The following is a 24941-nucleotide window of genomic DNA, read 5'->3' as shown; positions in this document are numbered from 1 at the left end:
CACCCAGGCTCCCTCCCCTTCAAAGTGCTCCTAAGCAATCCCAAAACTTTCCTCCACTAATGGTCCTGGTTACAAAAGCCTTCAGATTCCTGAAGGTCCCCACCCCCAGCTTCACTCTCCCCACTCACCCTGTCATCAGCACCAGGACCATCAGAGCTGACAACATCAGCAGGTTCCTCTGCCCCAACCCTTAAGTCTTCGATCCCTTATCAGATAGGCCCCAGGTGAATGTTGCAAGACACAGGGTAAGAGAAATGTACAGCTAGCCAAACATAAAGGGAAAGCACCAATTTCAAATTGGATAGAGTTCCCCATATTTTTAATCAAAATAAATTTCTTGCTCTGCTAGTTTGAGATTGCCAACAACTAGAAAACCCAACAGGAATACTTAAAAAACTTAACAAGTTAACTTTAATAAGTAAAAATTAGAACATTCCTTTTTCTCTCAGCAATGAGCAATTTCTTTCCTTAAAAGTCAACGAGAGTTAAAACACAGACCGGGGGATTTCAGTAAATGCTGCTGTACACACAAGCCGTGACGTGCAAAGAAGCCCCCACGGCCCTCAGAGATGGGACCTCAGAAGTGAGGGTTTCCCCAGCAAACATGTGGTTCAGTTAAAGTCTTCCACTTATGGAGGGTTCTACAGCATTTTGCTGAACAATGAACTGTTAGGCAGAGGAGTTAAAGAAAAACAGAGAGGATTGCGATGTTGTTAAAGAGGCCCTTGGAAAATGGTTACCGGGCAGTACTGGGTCTGAAGGTGAGGTTTCCCAAAACAAGCAAAGAAGTCAGTGGCACACAATCTGCCTCTTTCCCCACTCATATCCTTAAAACAGGACAAGATGGAATGAGCGCAGCAGGCCATATCACCAAGGCCTCTAAAAGCAGATGAAATGTGCTAGAACCCTCCACCCATTCCACTCCTTCACCAGCCACCAAATGGAACTGTTTTCTTGATAGGGCTCTGATCTCTCCTCCCAGCTATACACGATGCATAAAGTGGGCTGGGCTTCGCTATTCAGAAACCACTTCCACCAGTTTGGCTTTCTTCTTCTTCTTCTTCTTCTTGGTGGTGTCACTGTCCTAGAGCAAGCGAGAGAGCAAGCACATGGATTCATGAACCAAACCATGCCATGTTCCTCAAAAGAAAATGTGGTACATTCTACCCAAATAAGCCTTTCCAGGATCTATAAGGACAAAGGTTAAAAATGGCAGAGGGTGAGAAATAGAAAATATATATATATACACAAGAAACAAAGAATGGAAAACTATTTGTTGATGATAACATGTATAGTTAAGCCACTATACAGTGTATTCTGGATGGGAAATCACATTTTGTTATGCTGTGATGATGATCAGTAAAGAGTGTAAAATAAATTTTTAAAAAATAAAGTAAAATTTTAAAAAATGAAATGTTTAAATAACTATCTTATGTGTTATTCAGAAATATGGAAGAAAAAAGAGATGACACAGCTAAGAGGATTGAAAATGAATGCCTCTGAAAAATGGAACCTAGTGGAGCATAGGAGTGAACTGAGGGCTATGTTTGTTGGTGATAAGCCTTATAATAAAATTTTATTTAAAACTATATATACAAATTAATGTTATAAAATAAAAATTAAGTTAAAATTTATCTTATTGAAAGGAAAAGATGTAAATAGAAAGAGCAGAAAAAAAAAAAGATTTCATGTGAAAACAAATCCGGTGAGCCTGTCAGTGACAGCCTAATCATCTACTCTGGGAAGGAGGGACATTCCAATTCCCAGACTACATACCCTCCCTGCCCACCTTCGATAAAACTCTATAAAGTAGAGAGTCATGAAAGGTACTAGCAAGATACAAAGCCCCCATCCTCAGGCCACCACACCTCCAAGGGTGACAAGGCTGGCATGACTGAGGGATTCTGCCATTGCTGAGATGAAGTTGGCCTGAGGACCCTGGAGGTATTCATACACACCCCATTTCCAGGCTCGCCTCCACTCTCCAGAGTTGCTTTGGCCTTCTTGTCCTTTTTCTTCTTCTTTTCTTTCTTGATGACCTGGGAAGTCACTAGAGGGGATTCGTCACTTTCACTCTCACTCTCTCGTTTCCTCTGAAATGAATAACAATTGGCTAATAGACTTTAAGCCATAGCAGATGAGAAAAACTCAGTAAGTCAAAAGGTAGGGAGTCCCCAAGAAAGATCCCAATTGGCTTCAACTATAGGTTTTCTGATTATGACGCCTGGGGCTAGAGGACCAGGTAGCTGGTACTCAAAACCACTGCTGTTTTCCCATGTCAAGTCTTGTTATGGCCCCCACTGTCCACTGCACCTGCCACAGCCTCTGATTTCAACACCGCCATGCTGCCAGTCAGTGTCACCCACTCTATCCCAGTGCTATCACCATAGCTTAGGTGGGAGCCAAGGCCACCTGGGTTCCTGAGCCCACATTCAGGAAAGCACAATTTAGTGGAGCCCAAAGAACTCAAAGAAGTCCCCTGGAACATGAGGCCACAGCGCCTACATGTGCAGCACACACAGGATGGATCATCTCCCAAAGCACATTCCAGACAGATGCGGGCATGCACTCACCTTCGGGGCTTTGACTGCTTCAGCAACTCCTTGCAGTGCTTTTGCTGCTTCCCCAACTACCTGTGGGACTTGGACTGCTTCAACGACCACCTCTCTCTTTGCAGAATCACTGAAAGGTGGAGGAGCAGTCATAGGTCAAGTTTTCAGAGCAGCTTTCCAGGGCAGCACATCCATTACCAGTGATATCTGGCAGGTCTACAGCCACCATCAAACACTGACACTGGACAGAAGAACTCACCACTTATTGTTGCAGACTGACTCCTTCTAGAGTCCCAGGAGCCAGACTAGAAAAGGATAACTGCCACACACCCCTACCTGTCCTCACCAATGTGCACCATGCCTGAAGGAGTTGCCACCTCTTCCCTCCTATCCTCACCTGTCACCACCCTTGCTTGTTACCAACATTTTCCCACACCCTAGGTTCCAAGACACCCTACCCTCACCTGTAGTCAATGTACTCTTGCTTCCAGGCTGCGGGCGTGTTGTCCGTGGGTTTGCCGTGCTTGTCCAAAAGGCCCTGCTTGATCATCAGTCTTTTCTGACTTGCCTGGTAGAAGGTTAGGGTTTCCACATTAGAACAGCATCACCTCCCTTGGGCAGCCTCACACTCCACTCACCTGCTTTCCAGTGGGAGCAAACATGGCATTTGCTGAAGGTCCCAAAGTTTATCAGTGAGAGCTTCAGTGGTGCTTGCCCCACTCTTCAGCCACAGCACTTCTGCACATGCTGTTCCCACTTCCCTGACCCCTTCCTTGCCCTCTCAGCTCATCTACATCTGCCTCACCCTTTACATTGGCATGACTTCAGAGAAGACCTTGCCCAGTCCTGTTGGCCAGGTCATACCCCTCATAATGGAGCCTCAAAATACCATTCACCACTCCACCATGTACCCAGAAGTCAGCCCAAGTGTTCCCCCATTAGACACTAAGGACTAAGATAGAGCCTGTTTTCACTTGGACCAATGATCCAGATCCCAGCACAACACAAGGCTGTAGCTCCAAGGACACGAGCTCCCCAAGTGAGCACTGAACAACGCAAAGCAAGATAACCTGACAGAGCACACCACCCCACCTGCTCACCTTTGGACCTAAACCCCACTTCCGAGGGTAAGTGTCTCTTTCCATGATCACTCTCTTGATCTTGGCTACTATGCCGTGGTCACAGGTAGAGATTACTGCTGTGGTCATTAACGCAATAGCTGTAGGTGTTGGAGAGGAAAAAAAAAACATGATCCAAAGGAAAAAGCTTGAAGCTTGTGAGCCCCAATCCACCAGTTTGTGCCTCTTTATCAGAAGCTCTGAGTTCCACTCCTCTCATCGGGGTTTCCTTGGTCAGGATGAACATATATAGGAACTTCACCTTTATAAGAAAGATGCCTTTGAAATGATGTTAAAGTTATAAAGTTAAAAACACATAAACGGGGCCAGCAGGTGGCACTGTGGTTAAGGTGATGGACTCCCACATGGCCAATCATGGTCTGAGTTCCAGGCCTGGTGGCTTTCTCTCTCTCTCATCAAATTAGGTAATGATGATGATGATGAATAAAACGAAAAAAATTCTTAAAAAAAAACTTTTCTTTAAAAAAACAAAAAAACACATAACCAAAGCACCTAAATGTATACAGCAAGCTGTGGCTCAGGACAGGTGCAGGAGTGGCTACAGAGCAGTTAGTTTTCAAAAATAACTGACCTACTTGTTCTATTTGGGGAGCAAATTAGGCCTATAACATGAATGGCTCAGACTTATTAAGAGGGCCACATAGCAGTTATGGTTTTAAAGGACAATGTGATAGCAGCTAAACTTCCACAAATTGTAAAGTTCTAGTATTAATCCCAAATTCACTGCAAGCAATCTGGGAGTGGACAAAAGGCTCCTTACTGCCATTACCATTGAGTACCACTTCTTACTCTCTTGTTGGTGGCTTCCCATGTTGCACTGGAAAGCCAAATGGTGATAATGGCCTACTCATGTACAAGGGAAACGCACTCACCCATGCCTGACCACCCTGTCTGTCTGTTGGGATTATCCAAGAGATCTCAGGCAACACCATGATTAAATCAACCAAGGGAAACTGGGACCTAGGTACCCAGTCTCAGTGAGCTTGGCTGTGATGATCCAGAATGGAGCCCCAACACCAGAACTGACAGAGGCAACATGCCCTCTTACCCATGCAGATTGCTTCCCCTTTGGTGGTGATGACCACGATCTCCTGATTGACCTCAATGCCATCCTCATACCGGAGAACACCCGGAAGCATGATCTTGGCCCCATAGCAGATCGCATTCACCTGCAGGATGACCAGAGGCGGGTGGCAAGGGGAAGGGCCTGAGAGCAGGAAACCAGACATGAAAGGACCTGGAGCAACAGTAGCCTTGCTGTGTGCCAAGCATGGCTCCAGGTACTTCACATACATAACTCAAAACTACCAAAGATAGTTCGCAAATAATGGTCACTTCTTATATGTGATATTTCAGCTGCTAAAGAACAATGGCATCCTCACTCATGTCTTTAGTAAATTATGCAATCAGGTGTTAAGGCTCTATTTTCTTTCCTTGGGACCTATTGGTGTTTTCATTTTACAATGACAACAAAAACGACAGCCTTAGATTTCCTTAATCACTCTTCTCTATTCTTTAATCAAGAAAAATATATTTTCTGGAGATCCAGGTAATAACAGGCACCTCGAGTACACAGGGACTTCAAAAAGTTTGTGAGGAAAGAGAAAGTACGAGATTATTGTGGTGCAAAACGAATTTGAAGCCCATGGAGTTTCTTCATAATATACATAGTTCATAACTGTTAAGTCCCCTCATAACTATCAGTCAAGATCACCAAGGCCTGTTGAACATTCATGCAAAATAAAATTGGCACAGAATGTATAGGCCAATGGGTACAAGTACTTGGGAGTTCCATGGCACCTATGACACATCCTTCTGCTGCATGCCATCTTGTCTTCACTCTTGCTGACCACATTCCACCCTCCTCGTTAAGTTCACCCAGAAGCCAACAGTGTGACCCCAGCACAAGGAAGGCTTATCATATTTACGCTCTTCACTATTTCTAAGTTTTTCCAACTACTATAGTGCCATGTTTTAGTATAGCTCTTAGATTACTTTTTACTTTTTATTATGGGCAGTAATATACAAAAATGCATGAAACATCTATGAGGTACAAGATCTAAATCTGAGTAACCATCAACCTTAAAATTATTATTTTTAAAAATGATTATTTAATATTATTATTACTATTATTTTAATTTCCTATAGGCAAGTGTGCTCACCAGAGATAAAGGGAAAGTGAGAAAGCAAGCTGCCAGGTCTGGGACTTGAACCACAGTCAGCCATGTTAGAGTCCAGTGCCCCAACCACCACACCACTTGCTGGTCCCTCAACTTCAAAATGATTAATTATACAGGAATTTATAACCCTCAAGTAAACCCAAACTGAAGTAACTACTTGCATATTTAGGACTACTCTCAATTATAAGATTTAATAAAATGCTAAGAAAAGAGATCGATAAGCTCAGTGAAACTCAGATTTTATAGCCTCAACAATTTAAACAACTTTTTATAGAAATTCCTAGGAGTATTTTTATTACAGCTCTGAAACTCTCTAGTCCTCACTCTGCCCTCCATTGGAACAACTTTTTCTAACAATTTAAAAGAAATTAGGTTTTGGGCCACCATACCATATGGTGGTTAAGATGCTAGATTTCCACATGGCATACTGCAGTTTGAGTCCCAGACCCCGTGGCTTGAAAAATCACAACGTGATAATGGCCTACTCATGTACAAGGGAAACGCACTCACCCATGCCTGACCACCCTGTCTGTCTGTTGGGATTATCCAAGAGATCTCAGGCAACACCATGATTAAATCAACCAAGGGAAACTGGGACCTAGGTACCCAGTCTCAGTGAGCTTGGCTGTGATGATCCAGAATGGAGCCCCAACACCAGAACTGACAGAGGCAACATGCCCTCTTACCCATGCAGATTGCTTCCCCTTTGGTGGTGATGACCACGATCTCCTGATTGACCTCAATGCCATCCTCATACCGGAGAACACCCGGAAGCATGATCTTGGCCCCATAGCAGATCGCATTCACCTGCAGGATGACCAGAGGCGGGTGGCAAGGGGAAGGGCCTGAGAGCAGGAAACCAGACATGAAAGGACCTGGAGCAACAGTAGCCTTGCTGTGTGCCAAGCATGGCTCCAGGTACTTCACATACATAACTCAAAACTACCAAAGATAGTTCGCAAATAATGGTCACTTCTTATATGTGATATTTCAGCTGCTAAAGAACAATGGCATCCTCACTCATGTCTTTAGTAAATTATGCAATCAGGTGTTAAGGCTCTATTTTCTTTCCTTGGGACCTATTGGTGTTTTCATTTTACAATGACAACAAAAACGACAGCCTTAGATTTCCTTAATCACTCTTCTCTATTCTTTAATCAAGAAAAATATATTTTCTGGAGATCCAGGTAATAACAGGCACCTCGAGTACACAGGGACTTCAAAAAGTTTGTGAGGAAAGAGAAAGTACGAGATTATTGTGGTGCAAAACGAATTTGAAGCCCATGGAGTTTCTTCATAATATACATAGTTCATAACTGTTAAGTCCCCTCATAACTATCAGTCAAGATCACCAAGGCCTGTTGAACATTCATGCAAAATAAAATTGGCACAGAATGTATAGGCCAATGGGTACAAGTACTTGGGAGTTCCATGGCACCTATGACACATCCTTCTGCTGCATGCCATCTTGTCTTCACTCTTGCTGACCACATTCCACCCTCCTCGTTAAGTTCACCCAGAAGCCAACAGTGTGACCCCAGCACAAGGAAGGCTTATCATATTTACGCTCTTCACTATTTCTAAGTTTTTCCAACTACTATAGTGCCATGTTTTAGTATAGCTCTTAGATTACTTTTTACTTTTTATTATGGGCAGTAATATACAAAAATGCATGAAACATCTATGAGGTACAAGATCTAAATCTGAGTAACCATCAACCTTAAAATTATTATTTTTAAAAATGATTATTTAATATTATTATTACTATTATTTTAATTTCCTATAGGCAAGTGTGCTCACCAGAGAGATAAAGGGAAAGTGAGAAAGCAAGCTGCCAGGTCTGGGACTTGAACCAGTCAGCCATGTTAGAGTCCAGTGCCCCAACCACCACACCACTTGCTGGTCCCTCAACTTCAAAATGATTAATTATACAGGAATTTATAACCCTCAAGTAAACCCAAACTGAAGTAACTACTTGCATATTTAGGACTACTCTCAATTATAAGATTTAATAAAATGCTAAGAAAAGAGATCGATAAGCTCAGTGAAACTCAGATTTTATAGCCTCAACAAACTTTTTATAAAAATTCCTTGAGTATTTTTTATTACAGCTCTGAAACTCTCTAGTCCTCACTCTGCCCTCCATTGGAACAACTTTTTCTAACAATTTAAAAGAAATTAAGTTTTGGGCCACCATACCATATGGTGGTTAAGATGCTAGATTTCCACATGGCGTACTGCAGTTTGAGTCCCAGACCCCGTGGCTTGAAAAATCACAACAAAGAAAGAAAGAAAGAAAGAAAGAAAGAAAGAAAGAAAGAAAGAAATCAAGGTTTCTTTTTTTTTTTTGGAGAGATTTTTGCTATAGGGCACGTGCGCTCGCCAGACAGACAGAGAGACATAGAGACAGAAAGCGAGAAATCATCCCCCGGGGGGATGGTCACGCCGCAATCCCTTCTCCTCCATTCTCCTCTGGGGATCTTGGGCACACACACACACACACACACACACGCGCCCAGCGTGAGTTTTAAGCCACTGGGTCCGGGACGCGAACCGCGGTCGACTATGTGGGAGTCCAGCGATATAGTCATTACGCTAACTGCTGGTTCCCAGAAATGAAGGTTTCTTTGCCATATGCACAATATACAGGCTACTGGAGAGCAAATTTTAATGTGCTTCTGCTAGTTTATTACTCGAACCAAGTTATTTACTCTGGGAGAACTTTTAAAGTCAATGTTTTATTACTTTGCCTTATTTTAAAATCAAAGAAGGTCTAGCAGGTAAACTTCTACTTTAAATTTATAGTTAGTTTTGACTTAACCATAAAAAAAAAAACCCACAAAGAAAAGAACATATAAGTGCACAATGTCTACGTTACGTTTGTCTAAATAGAATCAAGTTCAGGACAAGAACCATGTCTCATCTTTGGAGTTACATTCTGTCCAAATGAGGGCTCCTAACCCAGACTTACTGCACTGTCTTTCATAACCAGCCGTTTATGAGATGTCAGCAGCTTTTCCAAAGGGTAAACAACTCGCCGCAGGTAACTGTCATCCTTGTGGTTATCATATAGCCACTGTGCATCGAGCACGTCGTGCATTGTCACCATGTGGTCCTAAAAAGCAACCATGTATAAAAATGATTCATTGTCTCAAATAGCCCATTGGACACCAAACTTCCTCAAACTTGAATATGACTTGTCTACTAGTGTAAGCTAATGAAGTCTTCAGTCTCTTCAAAATCACCTCTCTCCAGGACACCTTTAACGGGTGATATATTAATCTGAGCAGGCATTTTTGTAGGCTGGGAGGTAAATGAACAGAATAATACTTTCTATCCAGTCACCTCCCCTAGCCCATTTCAATGTCCCAAAGTTTAATTAACAGAACAGGGAAGCTGCCCTGAACTGAACTCAACACTTTGGAAATTGCCTTTCTCAGAATGTGAAGCAGAAAAGGTTCCACTAAAGGTTGGGAAGATATTAAAAACCAGCTCAAAAGCTTCTGGTCCTGTAATAGCAGACATACCTTTTCACTCATGACTCCAGAGCGAACCCTCCGAAGTTCCTGCATCTGACCGCCAACTCCCAATAACAAACCGAGGTGCACGCACAGTGTCCGAATGTAGGTGCCAGCCTCACAACTCACCCAGAAGATTCCTAAGAGGGATACACATACACACGTGTAGTCCACCTATCTTCCAGAGTAAACACATGACTGGGTAAGAAACCTGAGGTTGGGACCAGCAGATGGTTTAATGTATAATGGTTTTGTCACTGGACTCCCACATAGTTGGCCATGGTTAGAGTCCCAGACCCCGTGGTTTAAAACTCATGCTGGGCATGTGTGCGTGCCCAAAATCCCAAGAGAATGGAGAAGGGATTGCAGTGTGGCCATCCCCGTTAGGGGGTGATTTCTTGCTTTCTATCTCTCTGGCAAGCACACATACACTATAGCAAAAATCTCTCAAAAAAGAAAAAAAAAAGAAAAGAAAAAGAAAAAGAAACCCAAGGTTATTCTCCATCTGAGCCACTGGGACTAGAAATGGCACATATAGGCCATGCTTACACAACATGCTGAGGTCATCTTTTTTTTTTTCTTTTGAAAGAGAAAGCTTTTTGCTATAGGGCGCATGCGCTCACCAGAGAGACACTGACAGAAAGTGAGAAACCATCCCCCTAGGGGGTGGCCATCCCACAATCCCTTCTCCTCCATTCACCTTTTAGGATTTGGGGCATGCACACGCACACACGCACACATACACACACACACACGCCTGGCCTGAGTTTCAAGACTCTGGGTCCAGGACTCGAATCATGGTCATTATGTGGAAGTTCAGCAACATAACCATCACACCATCTGCTGGTCCCGAGAGCATCTATTTTTAACAACAGAATGTAATCCTTGAGCGCATCCTCACCCACTTGTGGCCTGTGCCAACTCACTTCCTCACAGGCCTAGAGACCCACCTAATCTTCTTTCAGGATCATATTCAATCATTTTGCTCTCATAGATGGTCCTCACTCGGAGCTGCCTCTTGACTGCAGCAATAAGTGGCGGTCGTTGAAACAGGGCACCTGTCAATGTTTCTAAGGCCTAAGAATAAGCACAAACCCAAACAAACACAATCATCACATGAACTTTTAAATATAATTCAAGGGCATATTTGGGGAGTTTAAGGACCCAAGTGAAACACAAAAGGCTTCTTTCAAGTATTTAATATCTATAATGTCCTCTTCTTTCAATTCCTGCTTCTTTCTTCAAGTACTCAGGGAAAGCATATGAGGCCAGTGAGGAAAGCTGGCCTGTCTCCAGATGCTTAGAAGCTCAGAGACCCATACCACTGAAGGGCACCATCTCTACAACTGTAGGCTTACCCTAGAAAGCTGGGTTCCCCCTTCAATAGCATTGTGCAGCCGGACAATTCCCACATATTCCTTGCCTGAAAAAAAAAGACAAGAGTAGTCAGGTGCAGCCACCGAGTTTTCTTGTTTCTCTACTCTTGATATGCTCAATTGCTCCCATTTTGCATGACAGGAAGAACAGGTAATTTTACCTCACATTTCTGTCAGATTTGCATCAAGCTATTAGAGGGACCAGCAGATGGCGTAATGGCTATGTCGCTGGACTCCCATGTAGCTGACTGTGGTTTGAATCCCGGACCTGGTAGCTTAAACTCATGCCAGGTGCCGTGTGCATGTGTGCCCATGACCCCAAAAGGAGAATGGAGGAGAAGGGATTGTGGTGTGGCCATCTCCCATGGGGGGTGCAATTTCTCACTTTCTATCTGTCTCTGTCTGGCAAGCACATGCGCCCTATAGCAAAAACCTCTCCAAAAAAAAAAAAAAAGATACTTGACACTGCTGATGTGGAAAAGGAATGAAATATTGTCACACCAGGAGTGTGACACTCAAATGTGCTGGTAGCCAGAGTCCCCAGTCCAGAGCCTGCCTGGCCAACATTTTGCAAAGTAGGAGAATGTGTTCAGATGAAAATGAGAGAAAGGCATTTTAGGGAGAGGCTGTAAGAGAAGTGAAAAGAGCCTAGGGCAACAAACCTAGAACTGGACTCAGGTAGGGAACTTCCTCGGGGCTAGGAATAAATGTAGTCAGCATGATGCACACATGCCTAGTATCTGGAACTTTGAGGAAAGGCAAACCCACCACTATCTAGCAGAGGATAGAAAGTACATAGAAACCCAAAGAATGTCCTAGCCTCCGAATTTTCATTTCCCTGATGAAGAAACAGTTTCCAAGTACCAAAATGTAGAAGGAATGGGAAAGGTAGAAAGCCTTCTAAGTAGCCAGGCCCTCCCTTCCTCTTCTACATACCTGCACTCTGTTGAGATTTCACCAAGCGAGTGGCTCGTTCTATGCACACAATTAAACAGCCGGTCACCTTTGGATCGAGAGTACCACTGTGTCCTGTCTTTTCTACCCGAAGTATTCGTCGGATCCAGGCTACCACCTCGTGAGAAGAGGGGTTAGAGGGTTTATCAAGATTAATGAAGCCTGTCCTAGAACGGAAAAAAATTAATGCATCACCTGCTCTTGTGTTCTAATAAAGCAACAAATCTGAAGGATTAGAAAGAATTTGCCACAGGTACAGGTTATATATTCAGAGCACAGCCATTCTAAGATGCTTCTTGAATAACTGACGTGTGAGCATCCTTTCCAAAGAACAGAAGTCTCAACAGTGCTTGCTCCCAGTGATTATATCACTTACCTGATATAATCACCAATCTCCCGCTTCAGAGGGTTTGAACCACATGGAAGAGGAGTATAGTGTGCTGTCCTCACGTTTAGCTTATCAAAATTCTAGAAAGCAATAATACAACCCAAGGTTAGTAAGAAGCCATTAACACATATAAAACAGAGTCAGTACCAGCCTAGAAAGAAAGTTCTTGAGGTACTAAAGAACAGACAAGTCTTCACTGTACAGGATTATGAATGAAACAGGGAAGAGCTATAACTTTTGGGGGGGGACAAAAGACAGTTAAACTGAGGCTGCCTGGCAAGGTTTTTCAACAGGGCCAGCTTATTCCTGCTTCAAATGCCCCATCATAGTTCTTCATACACCTGCTCATTTTCTGGCCACATAGAAACTCAATTGTGTGGAATCATACAGACAATCTCAATTCCTTACCACCTCAAATAAATATACTGGTTTATAAAACTCTTTGTCAAGGGATGTCTTAATAACTTTTTTCTTTTACACTAACTTTCCCCCCTAACTGTATAACTGGCACCCATGTAATCATTTGTGAAAATTATAAAAACAGAATAATTTAACTCATTACTGAACTACTCTATTTAATGCCCCCCTCCCAATAGCCAATACTTTTTGAAGGGCAGCTACCTGCCAGAAACTGTGGCTAAACATGTTTTATAAACTATCTCCTGATATTTGCAGCACATCTTCCTAAGAGAAAATACTTTAAACATACAGCCTCAGAGGTTAAATGACTGGTCCAAGGCCACAAATTCTGACCAAAATGGTTAAGCCTAAGTCTCAAGATCTAAGGCAGCTCTACTGCCAAGTGTGGCCCATAAACTGGTACAGTTCTGCAAGATGGAGTAACTGCAGAAACTGAGGACTATTTATAAACTCTGACCGCAACTTAACACTGTGGTGACATTTTTTTTTTTTTTAGAGTTTTTTGCCTTAGGGCACATGCGCTCACCAAAGAGAAAGTGAGAGGGAAAGTGAGAAATCACCCCCAGGGTGGATGGCCACACAGCAATCCCTTCTTCTCCATTCTCCTCCAGGGATCTTGGGCACGCATGCACACACAAAGACACATACCCAGGGGGATTTTCAAGCCACCAGATCTGGGACTTGAACTACAGTTGGCCATGTGGGAGTCCAGTGACATAACTGCTACGCCACCTGCTGGCCCCTGTGGTAATATTTCAATTATATCCTGCAACAATGCTGGGAGCAATGGAAATTAAAAACAAATCTGGTTCTTTACCTCAGATACTATGAAGATCATCTGCCATGTCCTAAGATGTAAGACGCTGACTGACGGAAGGTAAGCAGTCTTAATAAACTGTTTAAGCAGCGAGGAATTCAGCTGACACATATCTTAGGCACATACCTTGAGCAACAGGGGCCACTGAGATGTGTCCAACTGAGCTATTTTGGATTCAGGTTTGATAAGAAATTCTTCAGCATGCTGTATTTCCTTCAACAGAACAGAATCACAACCTATTAGGCTTCCCACCTGACTGCAACTGCAGTATTACCAGTGAAGCACAGGCTTGTAAATTAGGAAACAAATAAGCAAGGCCTGATCAGAGACAAGGTGTCTGGGCTTGTCACTTTGGTGCTTTGTTGCTTCTACACAATGACACCCAATGCCAGCCCATTCTTCATAACCCTGTAGCAACAGTTCAACCTTTCTCTTTAGTCCAAATAAAGTAAAATGCATTCCTACTTACAGCTATATCTTCTTCTGGCAATGATTTCCGGTCCTTTTTCTTCTTATGCTTCTTTGGCAAGATAATTACTAAACACAAACACACACACAGATTTGGGGATTTTCCACGAAAATAAAACAAAAGTTCAAATTCAGGAAGAGTAGAAAATGGATTTAGGGTCTAGAATTATACACAACTAAGTGTGTAAGGCCGGACACATGGATTGCACGGCTGCCCAATTACAGACGGTCCCACGTGTCGGCTTCCCTTCCAACTTACCACGTGGCCGTGCAGGGCTTAACCGCCTCACAGAAGCGCTAGCCCACGAGTCGGAAAGTTCCACAAGCAACCACTCGACCGACCCCAGGGGCTTGTGGCCCTCAAGACTTTCGGGCCATCCCGCTGAAAGGCCTCTCTTCTTCCCCACCAGTTCCTACCCTCTCGTTCCCTTTGTCGCGTGGAGCTACCAGCAGCGTCCGGGACCGCTGGGACCTCTCGTCGCTGGGAGGCCCGAACCCCGCCGGGCCAGGGCCAAGACAAGGCCGGCTTAAAGGCCTGCTGGCGACGCGGCCGACACGCCGGAGGGAACCGGCGGCGCGCGCGGACCGCGATGCAGTCTCCCAAGCCCTCAAGACCCTGGAGCGGGTTCTGGCCAGCAGCCAGACCCGGCCCGGGCGTGCCGCGGCGCCGAACGGGGAGAGGTGGGGCCGGGGCGGGGGGCGGGGCCCGAGGCGAGCGCGGACCTTCTATGCAATCCTATTGGCCGACTCGGTCAGTGAACGCGGCCTGATTGCGCATGAGCCTCCGGCCTCTCCTAGCCCTTGACGGCCTAGGCTTACCGCGAGCGCAATTCGCCCCTTCGCCCAGAGCTTTGGGTGTGGCTCCAGCCAGCGTTTGCTCGCCTTTTCCGCAAAGCGGGGGGGCTCCTGCACCTGAATCCCGGCTGAGCTTTCTGTACAAAATAGCTCATCGCTTTCTGACACCATCCCCTTCTGACTGATGTCGGATCGGTACCAGTTGGAAAAAGTAAGAGGTCGAGGCACAGAGAGGTTGAAAGCCCTTTTTAGCTGCTTGCTATTCGCGTCTGCTAGAGCAGCACTGGCCAATAGAAACAGAGTGCGAGCTGCATGTGGACTTTGAAATTTTCCAGCATGGAAGAAAAGTAAAAAGAAAAAAGACGAAATTGGTTTTTAATAATAAATTGTAGTTAACCCAGTGTATCTGAAGTATGATCATTACTAACCATTTGAGCAATGCTCATTATGAATGAAATATCTTACATTCTTGTTTTCGCATAGCGTCTCCAGCGTGTGTTTTACACTTCAGCACAACTTGATGCGAACTCCACTGCAAGTGCAGGTCTCAATCTGTGGATGGAACTGAGCCCTAGTCACTTAATTCTTTATTGCGATCTTTTGCCATTATGTTTTCTAATGAATTGCTGCTGACAAAGGGCAGCAATTGCTTTTTATTCTGTTCTCTGCAATGCAAAGATTAGAAATTTTTCAGTTTTATTTTACTGTGGTTTTTCCTCACCTAACGTTTATTCTACCTAGAATTTATTTTGTTGTGAGGTAAAGATAATAACTATCTAAAGTGACTTTTTATTTAAAAAAAGAAGAAGAAAAGGAAGTCCTCAGTATCAACCAATCCATGGGTAGTTTATTACTCCCCATTATTTTATAATGCTCCATTGGTACGTATATTTGGTTGAGTGAATTTGAGATATTCACTGCTGATTGTGCTATAGGCTTCATTCTTCTCAAATACCTCTCCTCAAATCAGTTAGTAAAACTAATCTCTTTCCTTTCGAACGAGATCCAGAATTTGATGGCTTTTTACAATAGTACCCTCACTGCAGTCACCATGATCCATGTCATCATTTTGTCTCTCCTAGATTTTTTCAGTAGCTCCCTACAAGTCCACTTGCTTCTACTTTTCCCAACTACAGTTTGTTTTCAACATGGGAGCTGAAAAACAGCCATTAAGCTGTAAATTAGGTCCTGTCTCTTAATCTGTTCAGAGTCCTTTGGGGGCTTCCCATCTGTAGGCTAGACAGTGTGATTTTCCCAAAGGCTATGTACATGTCTTCACTTTCTGGCCTGAGGATGTGACTATATTTGGAAAAATGGTCTTTGCAGATGTAATGCAGCTAAGGCTCTGAAGATGAGAGCACCCTGGATTACCTGGTTGTGCCCTAAATCCAATGGCAAGTGTCCTTAGAAGAGAAAGAAAAGACATACATGGAGGAGGAGAAAGCCATGTGAAGATAGGAATGATTTCTGACTCCTACCCTCCAGAACTATGACAGAATCTCCCTCTCTCTCTCTCCTTCCGTCTCCTTCCCCCCTCCCCCTCTTTCTCTCTCTCTTTAATAAACTCCAAACACAATTTTTTTTTTTGGAGAGGTTTTTTGTTTGTTTGTTTGTTTGTTTTTGCCATAGGGCACATGCACTCGCCAGACAGCCAGAGAGAGACAGAGAGACAGAAAGCGAGAAATCACCCCCGGGGGGATAGCCACGCCGCAATCCCTTCTCCTCCATTCTCCTCTTGGGATCTTGGGCACGCATGCACATGCACCCAGTGTGAGTTTTAAGCCACCAGGTCTGGGACACGAACCACAGTTGACTACATGGGAGTCTAGTGACATAGCCATCACGCTAACTGCTGGTCCCCAAACACAATTTTTTAAAGTGCATTTATTTATTTCTTCTATGAGTGAGAAAGACAGAGAGAGAAAGAGAGACAGCACCTCCCACAGGGTCTTGATGTCACAATCCACCCCTCTGCCTTTAGCCAGCCCCAAATCATGAGTGAGTATGTGCTGGGTATACTCAGGGAGGTCTCTAGACTTGAACCAAGACCTTTCTGCATGAATCGCCTCACAAAATATTGTGGTTTACCGCTGATCCAGACATCTCAGTTATTTAAAGTCACCTGGTTTGGGCATGGTTTGTTATAACAGCTCTAGGGAACTGATACACCATCTTACTAAGTGTACAAGCCAAAGTCCTTATAATGGCTGTGAGCATCTGCCTCCAGTTCTCTTCCTCGTCCCTTCTCCTTCCATTCATGCTGTCTGCCTCTTGACCTTGACCATTCAGGACTACTCCTTAGGGGATACCCCCACCTCAGGGCTTTCACACTTCTTAGTCCCTGTGTCTTAATTGTACCTTGTTTATTATCTGACTCTTTGTGAGAATGTTAGCTTTGTCAAGACAAAACTGTTAATCTAATTTATTCACTCCTATATATCCCAAGTCCTGGAAACTTACAAGTATTTGTTGAATAAAGCTGTACACTCTGAACCTAGAAACCCCAACCCCCTCCCTACAGCAGAAGCATCTCTCCTCCTCTGTCAGATGAGGCTGATCCTGCCTTTCTTGGACATTCTCTTTGTGCTTTACTCCTATCCCACATTGGCTCCAGTACTTTTTTAAAGAGAGAGAGAAAAAATTTTGGTGTAGGGCACATGTACTTACTAGAAACAGAGACAGAGCGAGTGAGAAATCACCCCCTGGGGAGACTGCCATACCCCAATCCTTTCTCCTCCATTCTCCTCTCAGGATTTTGGGCACATATGCCCACATACCTGGTGTGAGTTTCGAGCCACTGGACCCAGGACTTGAACCACAGTAAGCCATGTGGGAGTCCAGCACCCTAACCACTATGCCCCCCCAATAGTGACCTCTTAACTACATCCTCTGAGAGAGTTTAAAAGACATTCCTTTTGCCAAAACACTCAGATATACTTTGGTAATAGTTCTGGAAAACTAGTCTGGGAAAGAAGGTGCAAGGTGTTGCCATGGAAACAGACTTGTAATCTCATTGGGGATCATGGGGACCTGGAGTCTCAGAGGACAAATGGTGGCACTAAATATCAGAGAAGCACCATGGGCCTGGGTACCATGATAGGCAATAGAGCTGGTACCTGGAACCAAACTGGTCCCCCCCACCCCAAGAATCTTTTAGGGCAGTGAATTGATCAAGGTGTACTATGATAGGCCACTGTAGTAGATCCTTATCAGTATAAACCCAACAACAAAAACCATAGGCCAAACTAAAGGCCTCCTGCCTTGAAACACCACAATGGAGAATCATGGCCCCTCATCTAATCTGCAGACCTCATCAGTTCACAGGTAATAGCCTTCAAATGAAGGTGAGGTCAGGTACATGGAACACAAGTGTGAACTTTAAACCTTCCTCCTTCTTTCCGCTGGGACCCATGGCTATGTTCCAGGGACCTTCACTAGCCCACACTAATCCCTGGGAACATAGGCTGTCACTGGTCAGAAGTGGAAACCTAGCGCACACCCTTCTCACTGTGGAACACCCTGTGACTCTCTTCCAAGTTCTTGAATGTAGAATTGGAATAAACACAACTGGCAGCTGAGAAAATTCCCATGGGGCATCCTGACTGAAGACTAAAGATGATTATTAAGGGTCAAAAGAAGCCCCTACTATTGTCCCTTCTATTCTCTGGCACACTATCATAATGAAGTCTCCAGGGACTGACTTAATCATTTCCATGTCCTGCAAGACAACATGTTGGTCCACTATAGTAATAACTTGATTGTGACTAATCTCACACACAGGAATTGGTGAGTGTTTCATCATAGGCTGAAGAGAAGCCCCTTGCAGATTCAGGGACCCAACACTTCAGTGAAGTTTCTGGACACACAGTGGTTTGAGGCATGTTGAGATGATCCCTCCAACGAAAGACAAACTCTTTGCTACTAAGAAAGAATCCCAATACTTGGTGTGATTCCTTCTGGAGGGCCCACAGCCCCCTGGACTGCTAGACACTTTTTCCAAGGCTTGATTAAAGACCTACAGCTCAGGCCTCTGGAATTGGGAGTAAAAGTAAAACTAAGATGTCTCCAAAAAAATTTGCTAGTGAGAAAGTTCCAGCTTGTTTTAATCCTTGATTTGAGACCCAATAACCATATGATACAAGTGATCTTAAGATCTGAACTGCCCATCATGAACTAGGCATTGTCTGACCAACCCAGCCATAAAGCCATGTGGCATAGCCACTAAAGGAAATAGTCTGACAGTTCCTCGAAAGATTGAACCAGGCTAGCTATTGGCATGGTGGTTAATGTAACTGGATCCCACATGGCCAAGTGCATGATCAGAGTCCTGGATCCAATATCTTTAAAAACACACACATATGTGTGCATGCTCAAAATACCAAGAGGAAAATGGAGAAGGGATTGGAGCATGGCCATCCCACCTGGAGGGTGATCTCTCACTCTCTCTCTCTCTGTCTCTCTCTCTGTCTCTCTCTCTGTCTCTCTGTCTTTCTCTCTCTCTGGCAAGCACACATGCCCTGTAGCAAAACTAAAAAGAAAAAGGAAAAGAAAGGTTGAACTTGGAGTTACCATATGACTCAGTAACTTTGCTCCTAGGGCTAGGTTCAAGAGCATTTGAACACAGGCTTTTAAATAAATACCTGTGCACATATGGTTATAGCAGCTATATTCACCATAGGCAAAATGTGTAAATAACCCAGACTGTGGTCTGTTGCTACAATGGAATATTATTTGGCCATAAAAAGGAATGAAGCACTGGTCCATGCTACAACTGATGAACCCTCACAACACATTATGCTAAGTGAAAGAAGCCAGATGCTAAAGGGCGCTTATTGTGTAAGTCCACTAACACAAACTAGACAGAATAGGCCAATCTAGAGAGACACTAAGCAGATGAAAGGACCGGGGAGGTTTAGAGGAACTTGGGGAATGTTCAAAAATTGCATTGTGGTGATGATTGCACAAAACTTCAGGAATTGTGAGATAGGATGGCCCTCATCACTCCTTTGGATAGTTTAAATGACAACAACATTCCTTAAATTTTTTGTTCAGGTCTGTAAATAGAAAACCAGGACTGTAAATATAACCATGCTTAAGAAATCACCTATCTTTCATGGCCACAAGAATAAGATAACCAAGAACCATCACCTTTCTAAATTACAAGACTCGCGCGAGTTCACAGCCTTGCCAGGTCTCTTCATAAAGGTCAGGGCAATGGTCAGAAAAGCATAGAGCACTGAGATGTGAAATAGGAGCATTTGAAATAGGAAATTAGGTGCTGCCAGAATCCACAACTCCTACAGAGCCTCCATCATTAGAGTGAACAGCCCATATATTTGAATGACTGAAGGTGCCATGATACCCTCTCCACAGTGAGAGAAAGTATCTACATATTCCCTTCAGACACAGCTACCTCCCCCACCCTCCCACCCCAAGTCTCTAGACCTCCAAAGAGTTAGTTAGCCTCTATCTTGCCTAGGGGAAACAATTTACAAATACAAATGCAAGGGGAGAAAGCTTGCATGTGAAAAACACAGTAGGAGCCTGCAAATTTGCATAGTAAACTTACAATATTCCTGGAAATAAAGTTCAAAGGTCCTTGACCCAACAGTGGAGAAGCTCATTTTAAATCAGATGGAATTACCATTGGATGCCTGGGTGGAGGATAATGTGGAGGTGATGCCTAGACCAGGAAGCCAATCCCAGAGCTTGAGCTGCGGTGGACCATGAAGCCCAAGAGAATAGGCAATGATTTCAGGAGCTGTCTTGCTACTACTATGTGTTGTAGGCTACTTGAGTTGCATCCCAGATGAATTTTCACCACATAGTTTTCACCACATCTGACCAGATAACCAAAACAAAATTCCTGCACTCATCTCCTCTGAGAACTTATTACATGAAGAGTTTTGCTTCTGGTACCAAATCCTGTGCCACTTAGAAATAGATTGTTTGCAAGTGAAAGAAAGACTTGCTTTCTTAACCAAAACTGAAATTTATTGAGCTTGTGGACTCAATAAAGGACAGGTTTAAAGAATGAATGAATGAGACAACTATGGTGTATCAGTAAAGAAATGCCCTGTAATGCTGGAAGCCACATGGTCGACTGTGGGCCCTGGAAACCTCACTGGTATGAAAACATGCCAGGCATGTGTGCAGACTCCCAGGCTCCTAAGGAGCCAAAGGGATGGGGAAAAGAGATCACTGTGTGATGAGACCTTGTCAAGGGTGTTTTTCTCTCTCTCTTCTCTTATGTTCATATACTCTCTATCATTAAAAAATTAGAATGAGTGAAGTAAGCCAAGATATGAAAGAAAGATATTGTATGTATGCACTTAATATATATAACCATCCACCCTGTATGGTAAGGATTGAAATATTGGAGGGCATAAAAGCAGTGAAAATAGTTAATGATAAGACAGCGTGGAACGGGCGGGAGAAAAGAAGAGTATGGAGAAAGATAGCAAGAGAACAAATAGAGAAGCATGGCATTAGTAGGACACAGATATGGTTTATTATCTGTTGATGGTGACATGTATAGTATTCTCAACTGGATTGGTCTGAGAAGTATTTCATGATGGGTAAAGTCTTTTTACAAGGAAAATGAGAAATAGTGATTGACTGTTTTAAAAAAATGGGAATAATAATAATGATGATCGGGAAAAATAATGAAAAGCTATTGGATGATGAAGATGGGGATTTTAATGTCTCTGTATTGGCTGATATGCATGGTATTCCTTCTGGAAAAAGAAATGTAATACATTGTAAAGTTATATGTCATTCAATGTAATATAAGTAAGATTATGATAATAATTAATTAAACATAGAACAAAAATGACTACGATATGTACACAAGTGGGCTTCAAAAGGTTCATGGAGAGCTGGCTTCCCCATGGGGCTTACTGCTTAAGAGATCTGGATCCCACCTAGCTAACCCAGCAGGTTGAAAAACACGCTGGATACATATGTGTGCATGTCCCGAACTCCGAAAGGATGGAGAAATAAAGAACGGATTGTGGTGCGACCATGCCCTACTGGAAGGTGCTTTTTGTTCTTCTCCTTTCTTTCTCTCTCCCGCTCTGTCTCTTCATCTCTTGCTCTCTGGAGAACACGCATGCCCTCTAGCAATTAAAGAAAAGTTCATGGGAAATGGAATTGAAGTATGAGTTTATTTTGGTGCAAAACTTTTTGAAATTCATGCATAATTCTCAGGCTGTCTGGTCTGGGACTCGAACCATGTGGTCAGTAATGTGGGATCCAGCACTCTTTTGTCTATTTTCTAATTGAATTATTCCTTTTTTTTTCTAAGCTGTTGAGTTTTAAGATTCCATTATATATTCTTGAAATGAGTTTTTGTTGCATATGTAGTTTGCAAATATTTTCTTCCAGTCTATAACTAGTCCTTTTCTGTTGTTAAGGTGTTTTGTAGAGCAAAAGTTTTCATTTCAATAAAGTTCAATTTATTCATTATTTTTCTTTTATAGATCATAGTTTTGCTGTCACGTCTAAGAAATTATTATCAGTACCTTTTCCCAAAGGTTTTTCTCCTTTATTGCTATCTAAAAGTTTTATAGTTTTTTAGATGTTTTTGCCTTAGAGCATGTGCACTCGCGTGCCCGCGTGCGTGAGAGAGAGAGAGAGAGAGAAAGAAATCACCCCCCAGGGTGGATGGCCACCCCAAATCCCATTTCCTCCATTCTCGTCCTGGGATCTTGGGCACGCATTCACATGTGCCCAGCATTTTTCCACCTACTGGACCCATGACTTGAACCATGATTGGCCATGTGGGAGTCCAGTGACATAACTTCTATGCCATCTGCTGGCCCCATAACTTTTATAATTTGACATTTAAATCTAGGTTCCATTTTGAGTAAAAACAATTTTTAAAATTTGCTATAGGGAACATGTGCTTGCCAGAGACAGAGAGAGTGAGAGAGAAAGAAAGCGCCCCATAGAGGATGTTGACCACACCACAATCCCTTCTGCTCCAGTCTCCTTTCAGGATTTTGGGCATGCACTCACATGTGGCCAGCATGTTTTTCAAGCTGCCAGGTCTGGTATTTGAACTGCACAGTTGGCCTTGTAGGCTCCAGCCACCTTAACTACCATGTCACCTGTTGATCCTTGAGTTAAAACTTTTATCTTGTTTTTTTTAAAGAAACTTTATTTTATTTTTAAAAAATTATCTTATTTAACTTTATTTATTTTAATTTGACCAGAGAGGAGCAGAGAAAGAGAGAGTGAGAAAGTGAGTAAGCAAGCCACCAGATCTGGGATTCAAACCAGGGTCATCCATGTGTGAGTCCAGAGACCTTAACCACCATACCACCTGCTGGGCCTACTGTTACCTTTTTAAAAAATTTCTTTTGACTATGGCAGTTGGAGGAACGGCAGTGATCACACATCGGCTGCTGGGAAGAACTGAATTCTTGTTTCAGGTCACCATCAGAAAAGCTAAGTTTGCTGTACAGTAAGGATCAGGAGATCTGACCCTGGTCGCAGAACCATCCTTGATTACAGGATCTTGGGTTGTGTCTCCCACTTCATCCTTCCAGGCCATCCCAGAAGATCGATAAAATTCCATCTGAGGAATCAATAGGAATTCTTGAAAGAGGAAGAAAGAGGATTGTTGGTGGAATAAAAACAGGATTGAATGAGCTCCAGAAAGCAGGGTTCTCAGACTCGTGGACAACAATCTGCAGACGAAGACAACTTCAACACACCAACTAGGAGCAACATGCAGAGAAGTAAGATGAGAGGTGCCTCTTCGGGAAAGAAGACAGCTGGTCCCCAGCTGAAGAGTGTGGAGCCAGCTCTGCCAGGAAGATGGGGGGTTGCTCTGCAGAAAACACCCCTTCAGGGTCTGTGAGGAAGACAAGAAAGAACAAGCAGAAGACTCCTGGAAACAGAGATGGTGGCAGTACCAGCAAAGCACCTCAGCCCCCTCGGGAGAAAAGGGCCAGGGCAGACCCCACTGTTGAAGTGAAGAGGCATTCAAGAATAGAATGGAGGTTGAAGTGAAGATTCCTGAAGAATTGAAACCATGGTTTGTTGAGGACTGGGACTTAGTGACCAGGCAGAAGCAGCTGTTCCAACTCCCTGCAAAGAGAAACGTACATGCAATCCTGGAAGAGTATGCAAACTGCAAGAAGTCACAGGGAAACATCGACAACAAGAAATACGTGGCTAATGAGGTCATGGCAGGAATAAAAGAATACTTTGATATGATGTTGGGCACTCAGCTGTTCTACAAATTCGAGAGGCCCCAGCATGCCGAAATCCTTTTGGCTCACCCTGATGCACTGATGTCCCAGGTTTATGGAGTGCCACACCTACTGAGATTATTTATAAGAATTGGAGCAATGTTGGCCTATACACCCCTTGATGAGAAGAGCCTTGCATTATTGTTGGGCTATTTGCATGATTTTCTGATATATCTGGCAAAGAATTCAGAATCTCTGTTTACTGCCAGTGATTACAAAGTGGCTTCTGCTGAGTACCACTCACTGTTAATGTCTGGTATCTGTAAACACCTTTTGATCTTAGTCTTTTTCTTGTATAATTGATGTTCTTTAAAATTGTTAATGTATAACAGGTCTTATGTTTCCGTTTGTTTTCTGTTCTGTTTTAAACACAAAATAAAAGGAGTCCAAGCTCCTTTTCTCATTTCAAAGTTGCTACCAGTGTATGCAGTGATTAGACAAAGAAGAAACATTCAGGGGAACCAGCAGGTAGCGTAATGGCTATGTTGCTGGACTCCCACGTAGTCGACCACGGTTCGCGTCCCGGACCCGGTGGCTTAAAACTCACGCCGGGCGCGTGTGCATGCGTGCCCAAGATCCCGAGTCTCTATGTCTCTCTCTGTCTGCCTGGCGAGCACACGTGCCCTATAGCGAAAATCTCTCCAAAAAAAAAAAAAAGAAGAAACATTCAGTAGAACATTTTATTGCCTCGTTGACAACATTGCTTGAATGCTGGTGGTTCTATCCCTTTGACCCTACAGGATTTTCTAATATGTGTTAATGCTACATGACAAAACACCCTGATTTCCTAGTGCCAAAGGTTCAACTTAATGTATATACCTGAAAACCCATGCATTTGTGCTCTTTTTTTTTTTTTATGGTGCTTGAAGTAAAATAGCCCATCCTCTGCAAGTCCATCTATGTTGTTCCTTATGCATTCTATCTTTGCTCAAATTGTTGAAGGATGGTGGTTTGTTACATGGGTTTTGTATTTGAGTCTAATGCATGTTCTAACAAGATAGAGGCAATGCGTTATTGTGTAGCCACAGTTTTCTGGAGAAGTTGATATTTTAGGAATTGTACTTCAGATCTTAA

At 43.4% G+C, this 24941-nt stretch overlaps 1 protein-coding gene, 2 non-coding genes and 1 pseudogene across 3 annotated transcripts; 1 reads left to right on the top strand and 3 right to left on the bottom strand.

Moving 5' to 3' along the window:
* Positions 1–388: 388 nt before the first annotated feature.
* On the bottom strand, positions 389–23164 carry DKC1 (dyskerin pseudouridine synthase 1). Its single transcript, XM_014585226.1, has 17 exons — positions 23074–23164; positions 19756–19843; positions 14632–14890; positions 13814–13972; positions 13471–13557; positions 12096–12187; positions 11702–11886; positions 10748–10812; positions 10340–10466; positions 9399–9529; positions 8843–8986; positions 6558–6678; positions 3653–3771; positions 3017–3120; positions 2574–2682; positions 1959–2093; positions 389–1084 (listed from the first exon to the last, which is right to left on the bottom strand). Exons 1-17 carry the CDS (start codon positions 23162–23164, stop codon positions 1016–1018), a joined length of 2085 nt encoding a protein of 694 aa, XP_014440712.1. The 3' UTR covers positions 389–1015.
* Positions 2754–2877, bottom strand: LOC114006627 (small nucleolar RNA SNORA56). Its single transcript, XR_003548337.1, has one exon. It is a non-coding gene; the product is annotated as a small nucleolar RNA SNORA56 (small nucleolar RNA).
* LOC114006626 (small nucleolar RNA SNORA36 family) lies at positions 9166–9297 on the bottom strand. The gene has a single exon (XR_003548336.1). It is a non-coding gene; the product is annotated as a small nucleolar RNA SNORA36 family (small nucleolar RNA).
* Positions 23165–23257: 93 nt separating the features above from the next.
* Positions 23258–24170, top strand: LOC102470320 (mortality factor 4-like protein 2; annotated as a pseudogene).
* The last annotated feature ends 771 nt before the right edge of the window (positions 24171–24941 follow it).

This window comes from Tupaia chinensis, unplaced genomic scaffold (assembly GCF_000334495.1).
Source record: "Tupaia chinensis unplaced genomic scaffold, TupChi_1.0 Scaffold149248_1, whole genome shotgun sequence".
In the NCBI taxonomy this organism is placed as follows: domain Eukaryota; kingdom Metazoa; phylum Chordata; class Mammalia; order Scandentia; family Tupaiidae; genus Tupaia; species Tupaia belangeri.
This window is presented reverse-complemented; position numbering and strand designations above follow the sequence as displayed.

Excerpts from the sequence above, each read along its gene's own strand:
- DKC1 (XM_014585226.1), bottom strand. The coding sequence starts at position 23,164 with ATGGCCTGGAAGGATGAAGTGGGAGACACAACCCAAGATCCTGTAATC. Across the intron at positions 19,844-23,073 it reads CAGATCTCCTGATCCTTACT|TGCTCTATGCTTTTCTGACC; the intron begins GTACAGCAAACT and ends TTCACATCTCAG. Across the intron at positions 14,891-19,755 it reads GAGTCTTGTAATTTAGAAAG|TGCTGCTCTAGCAGACGCGA; the intron begins GTGATGGTTCTT and ends TCTATTGGCCAG.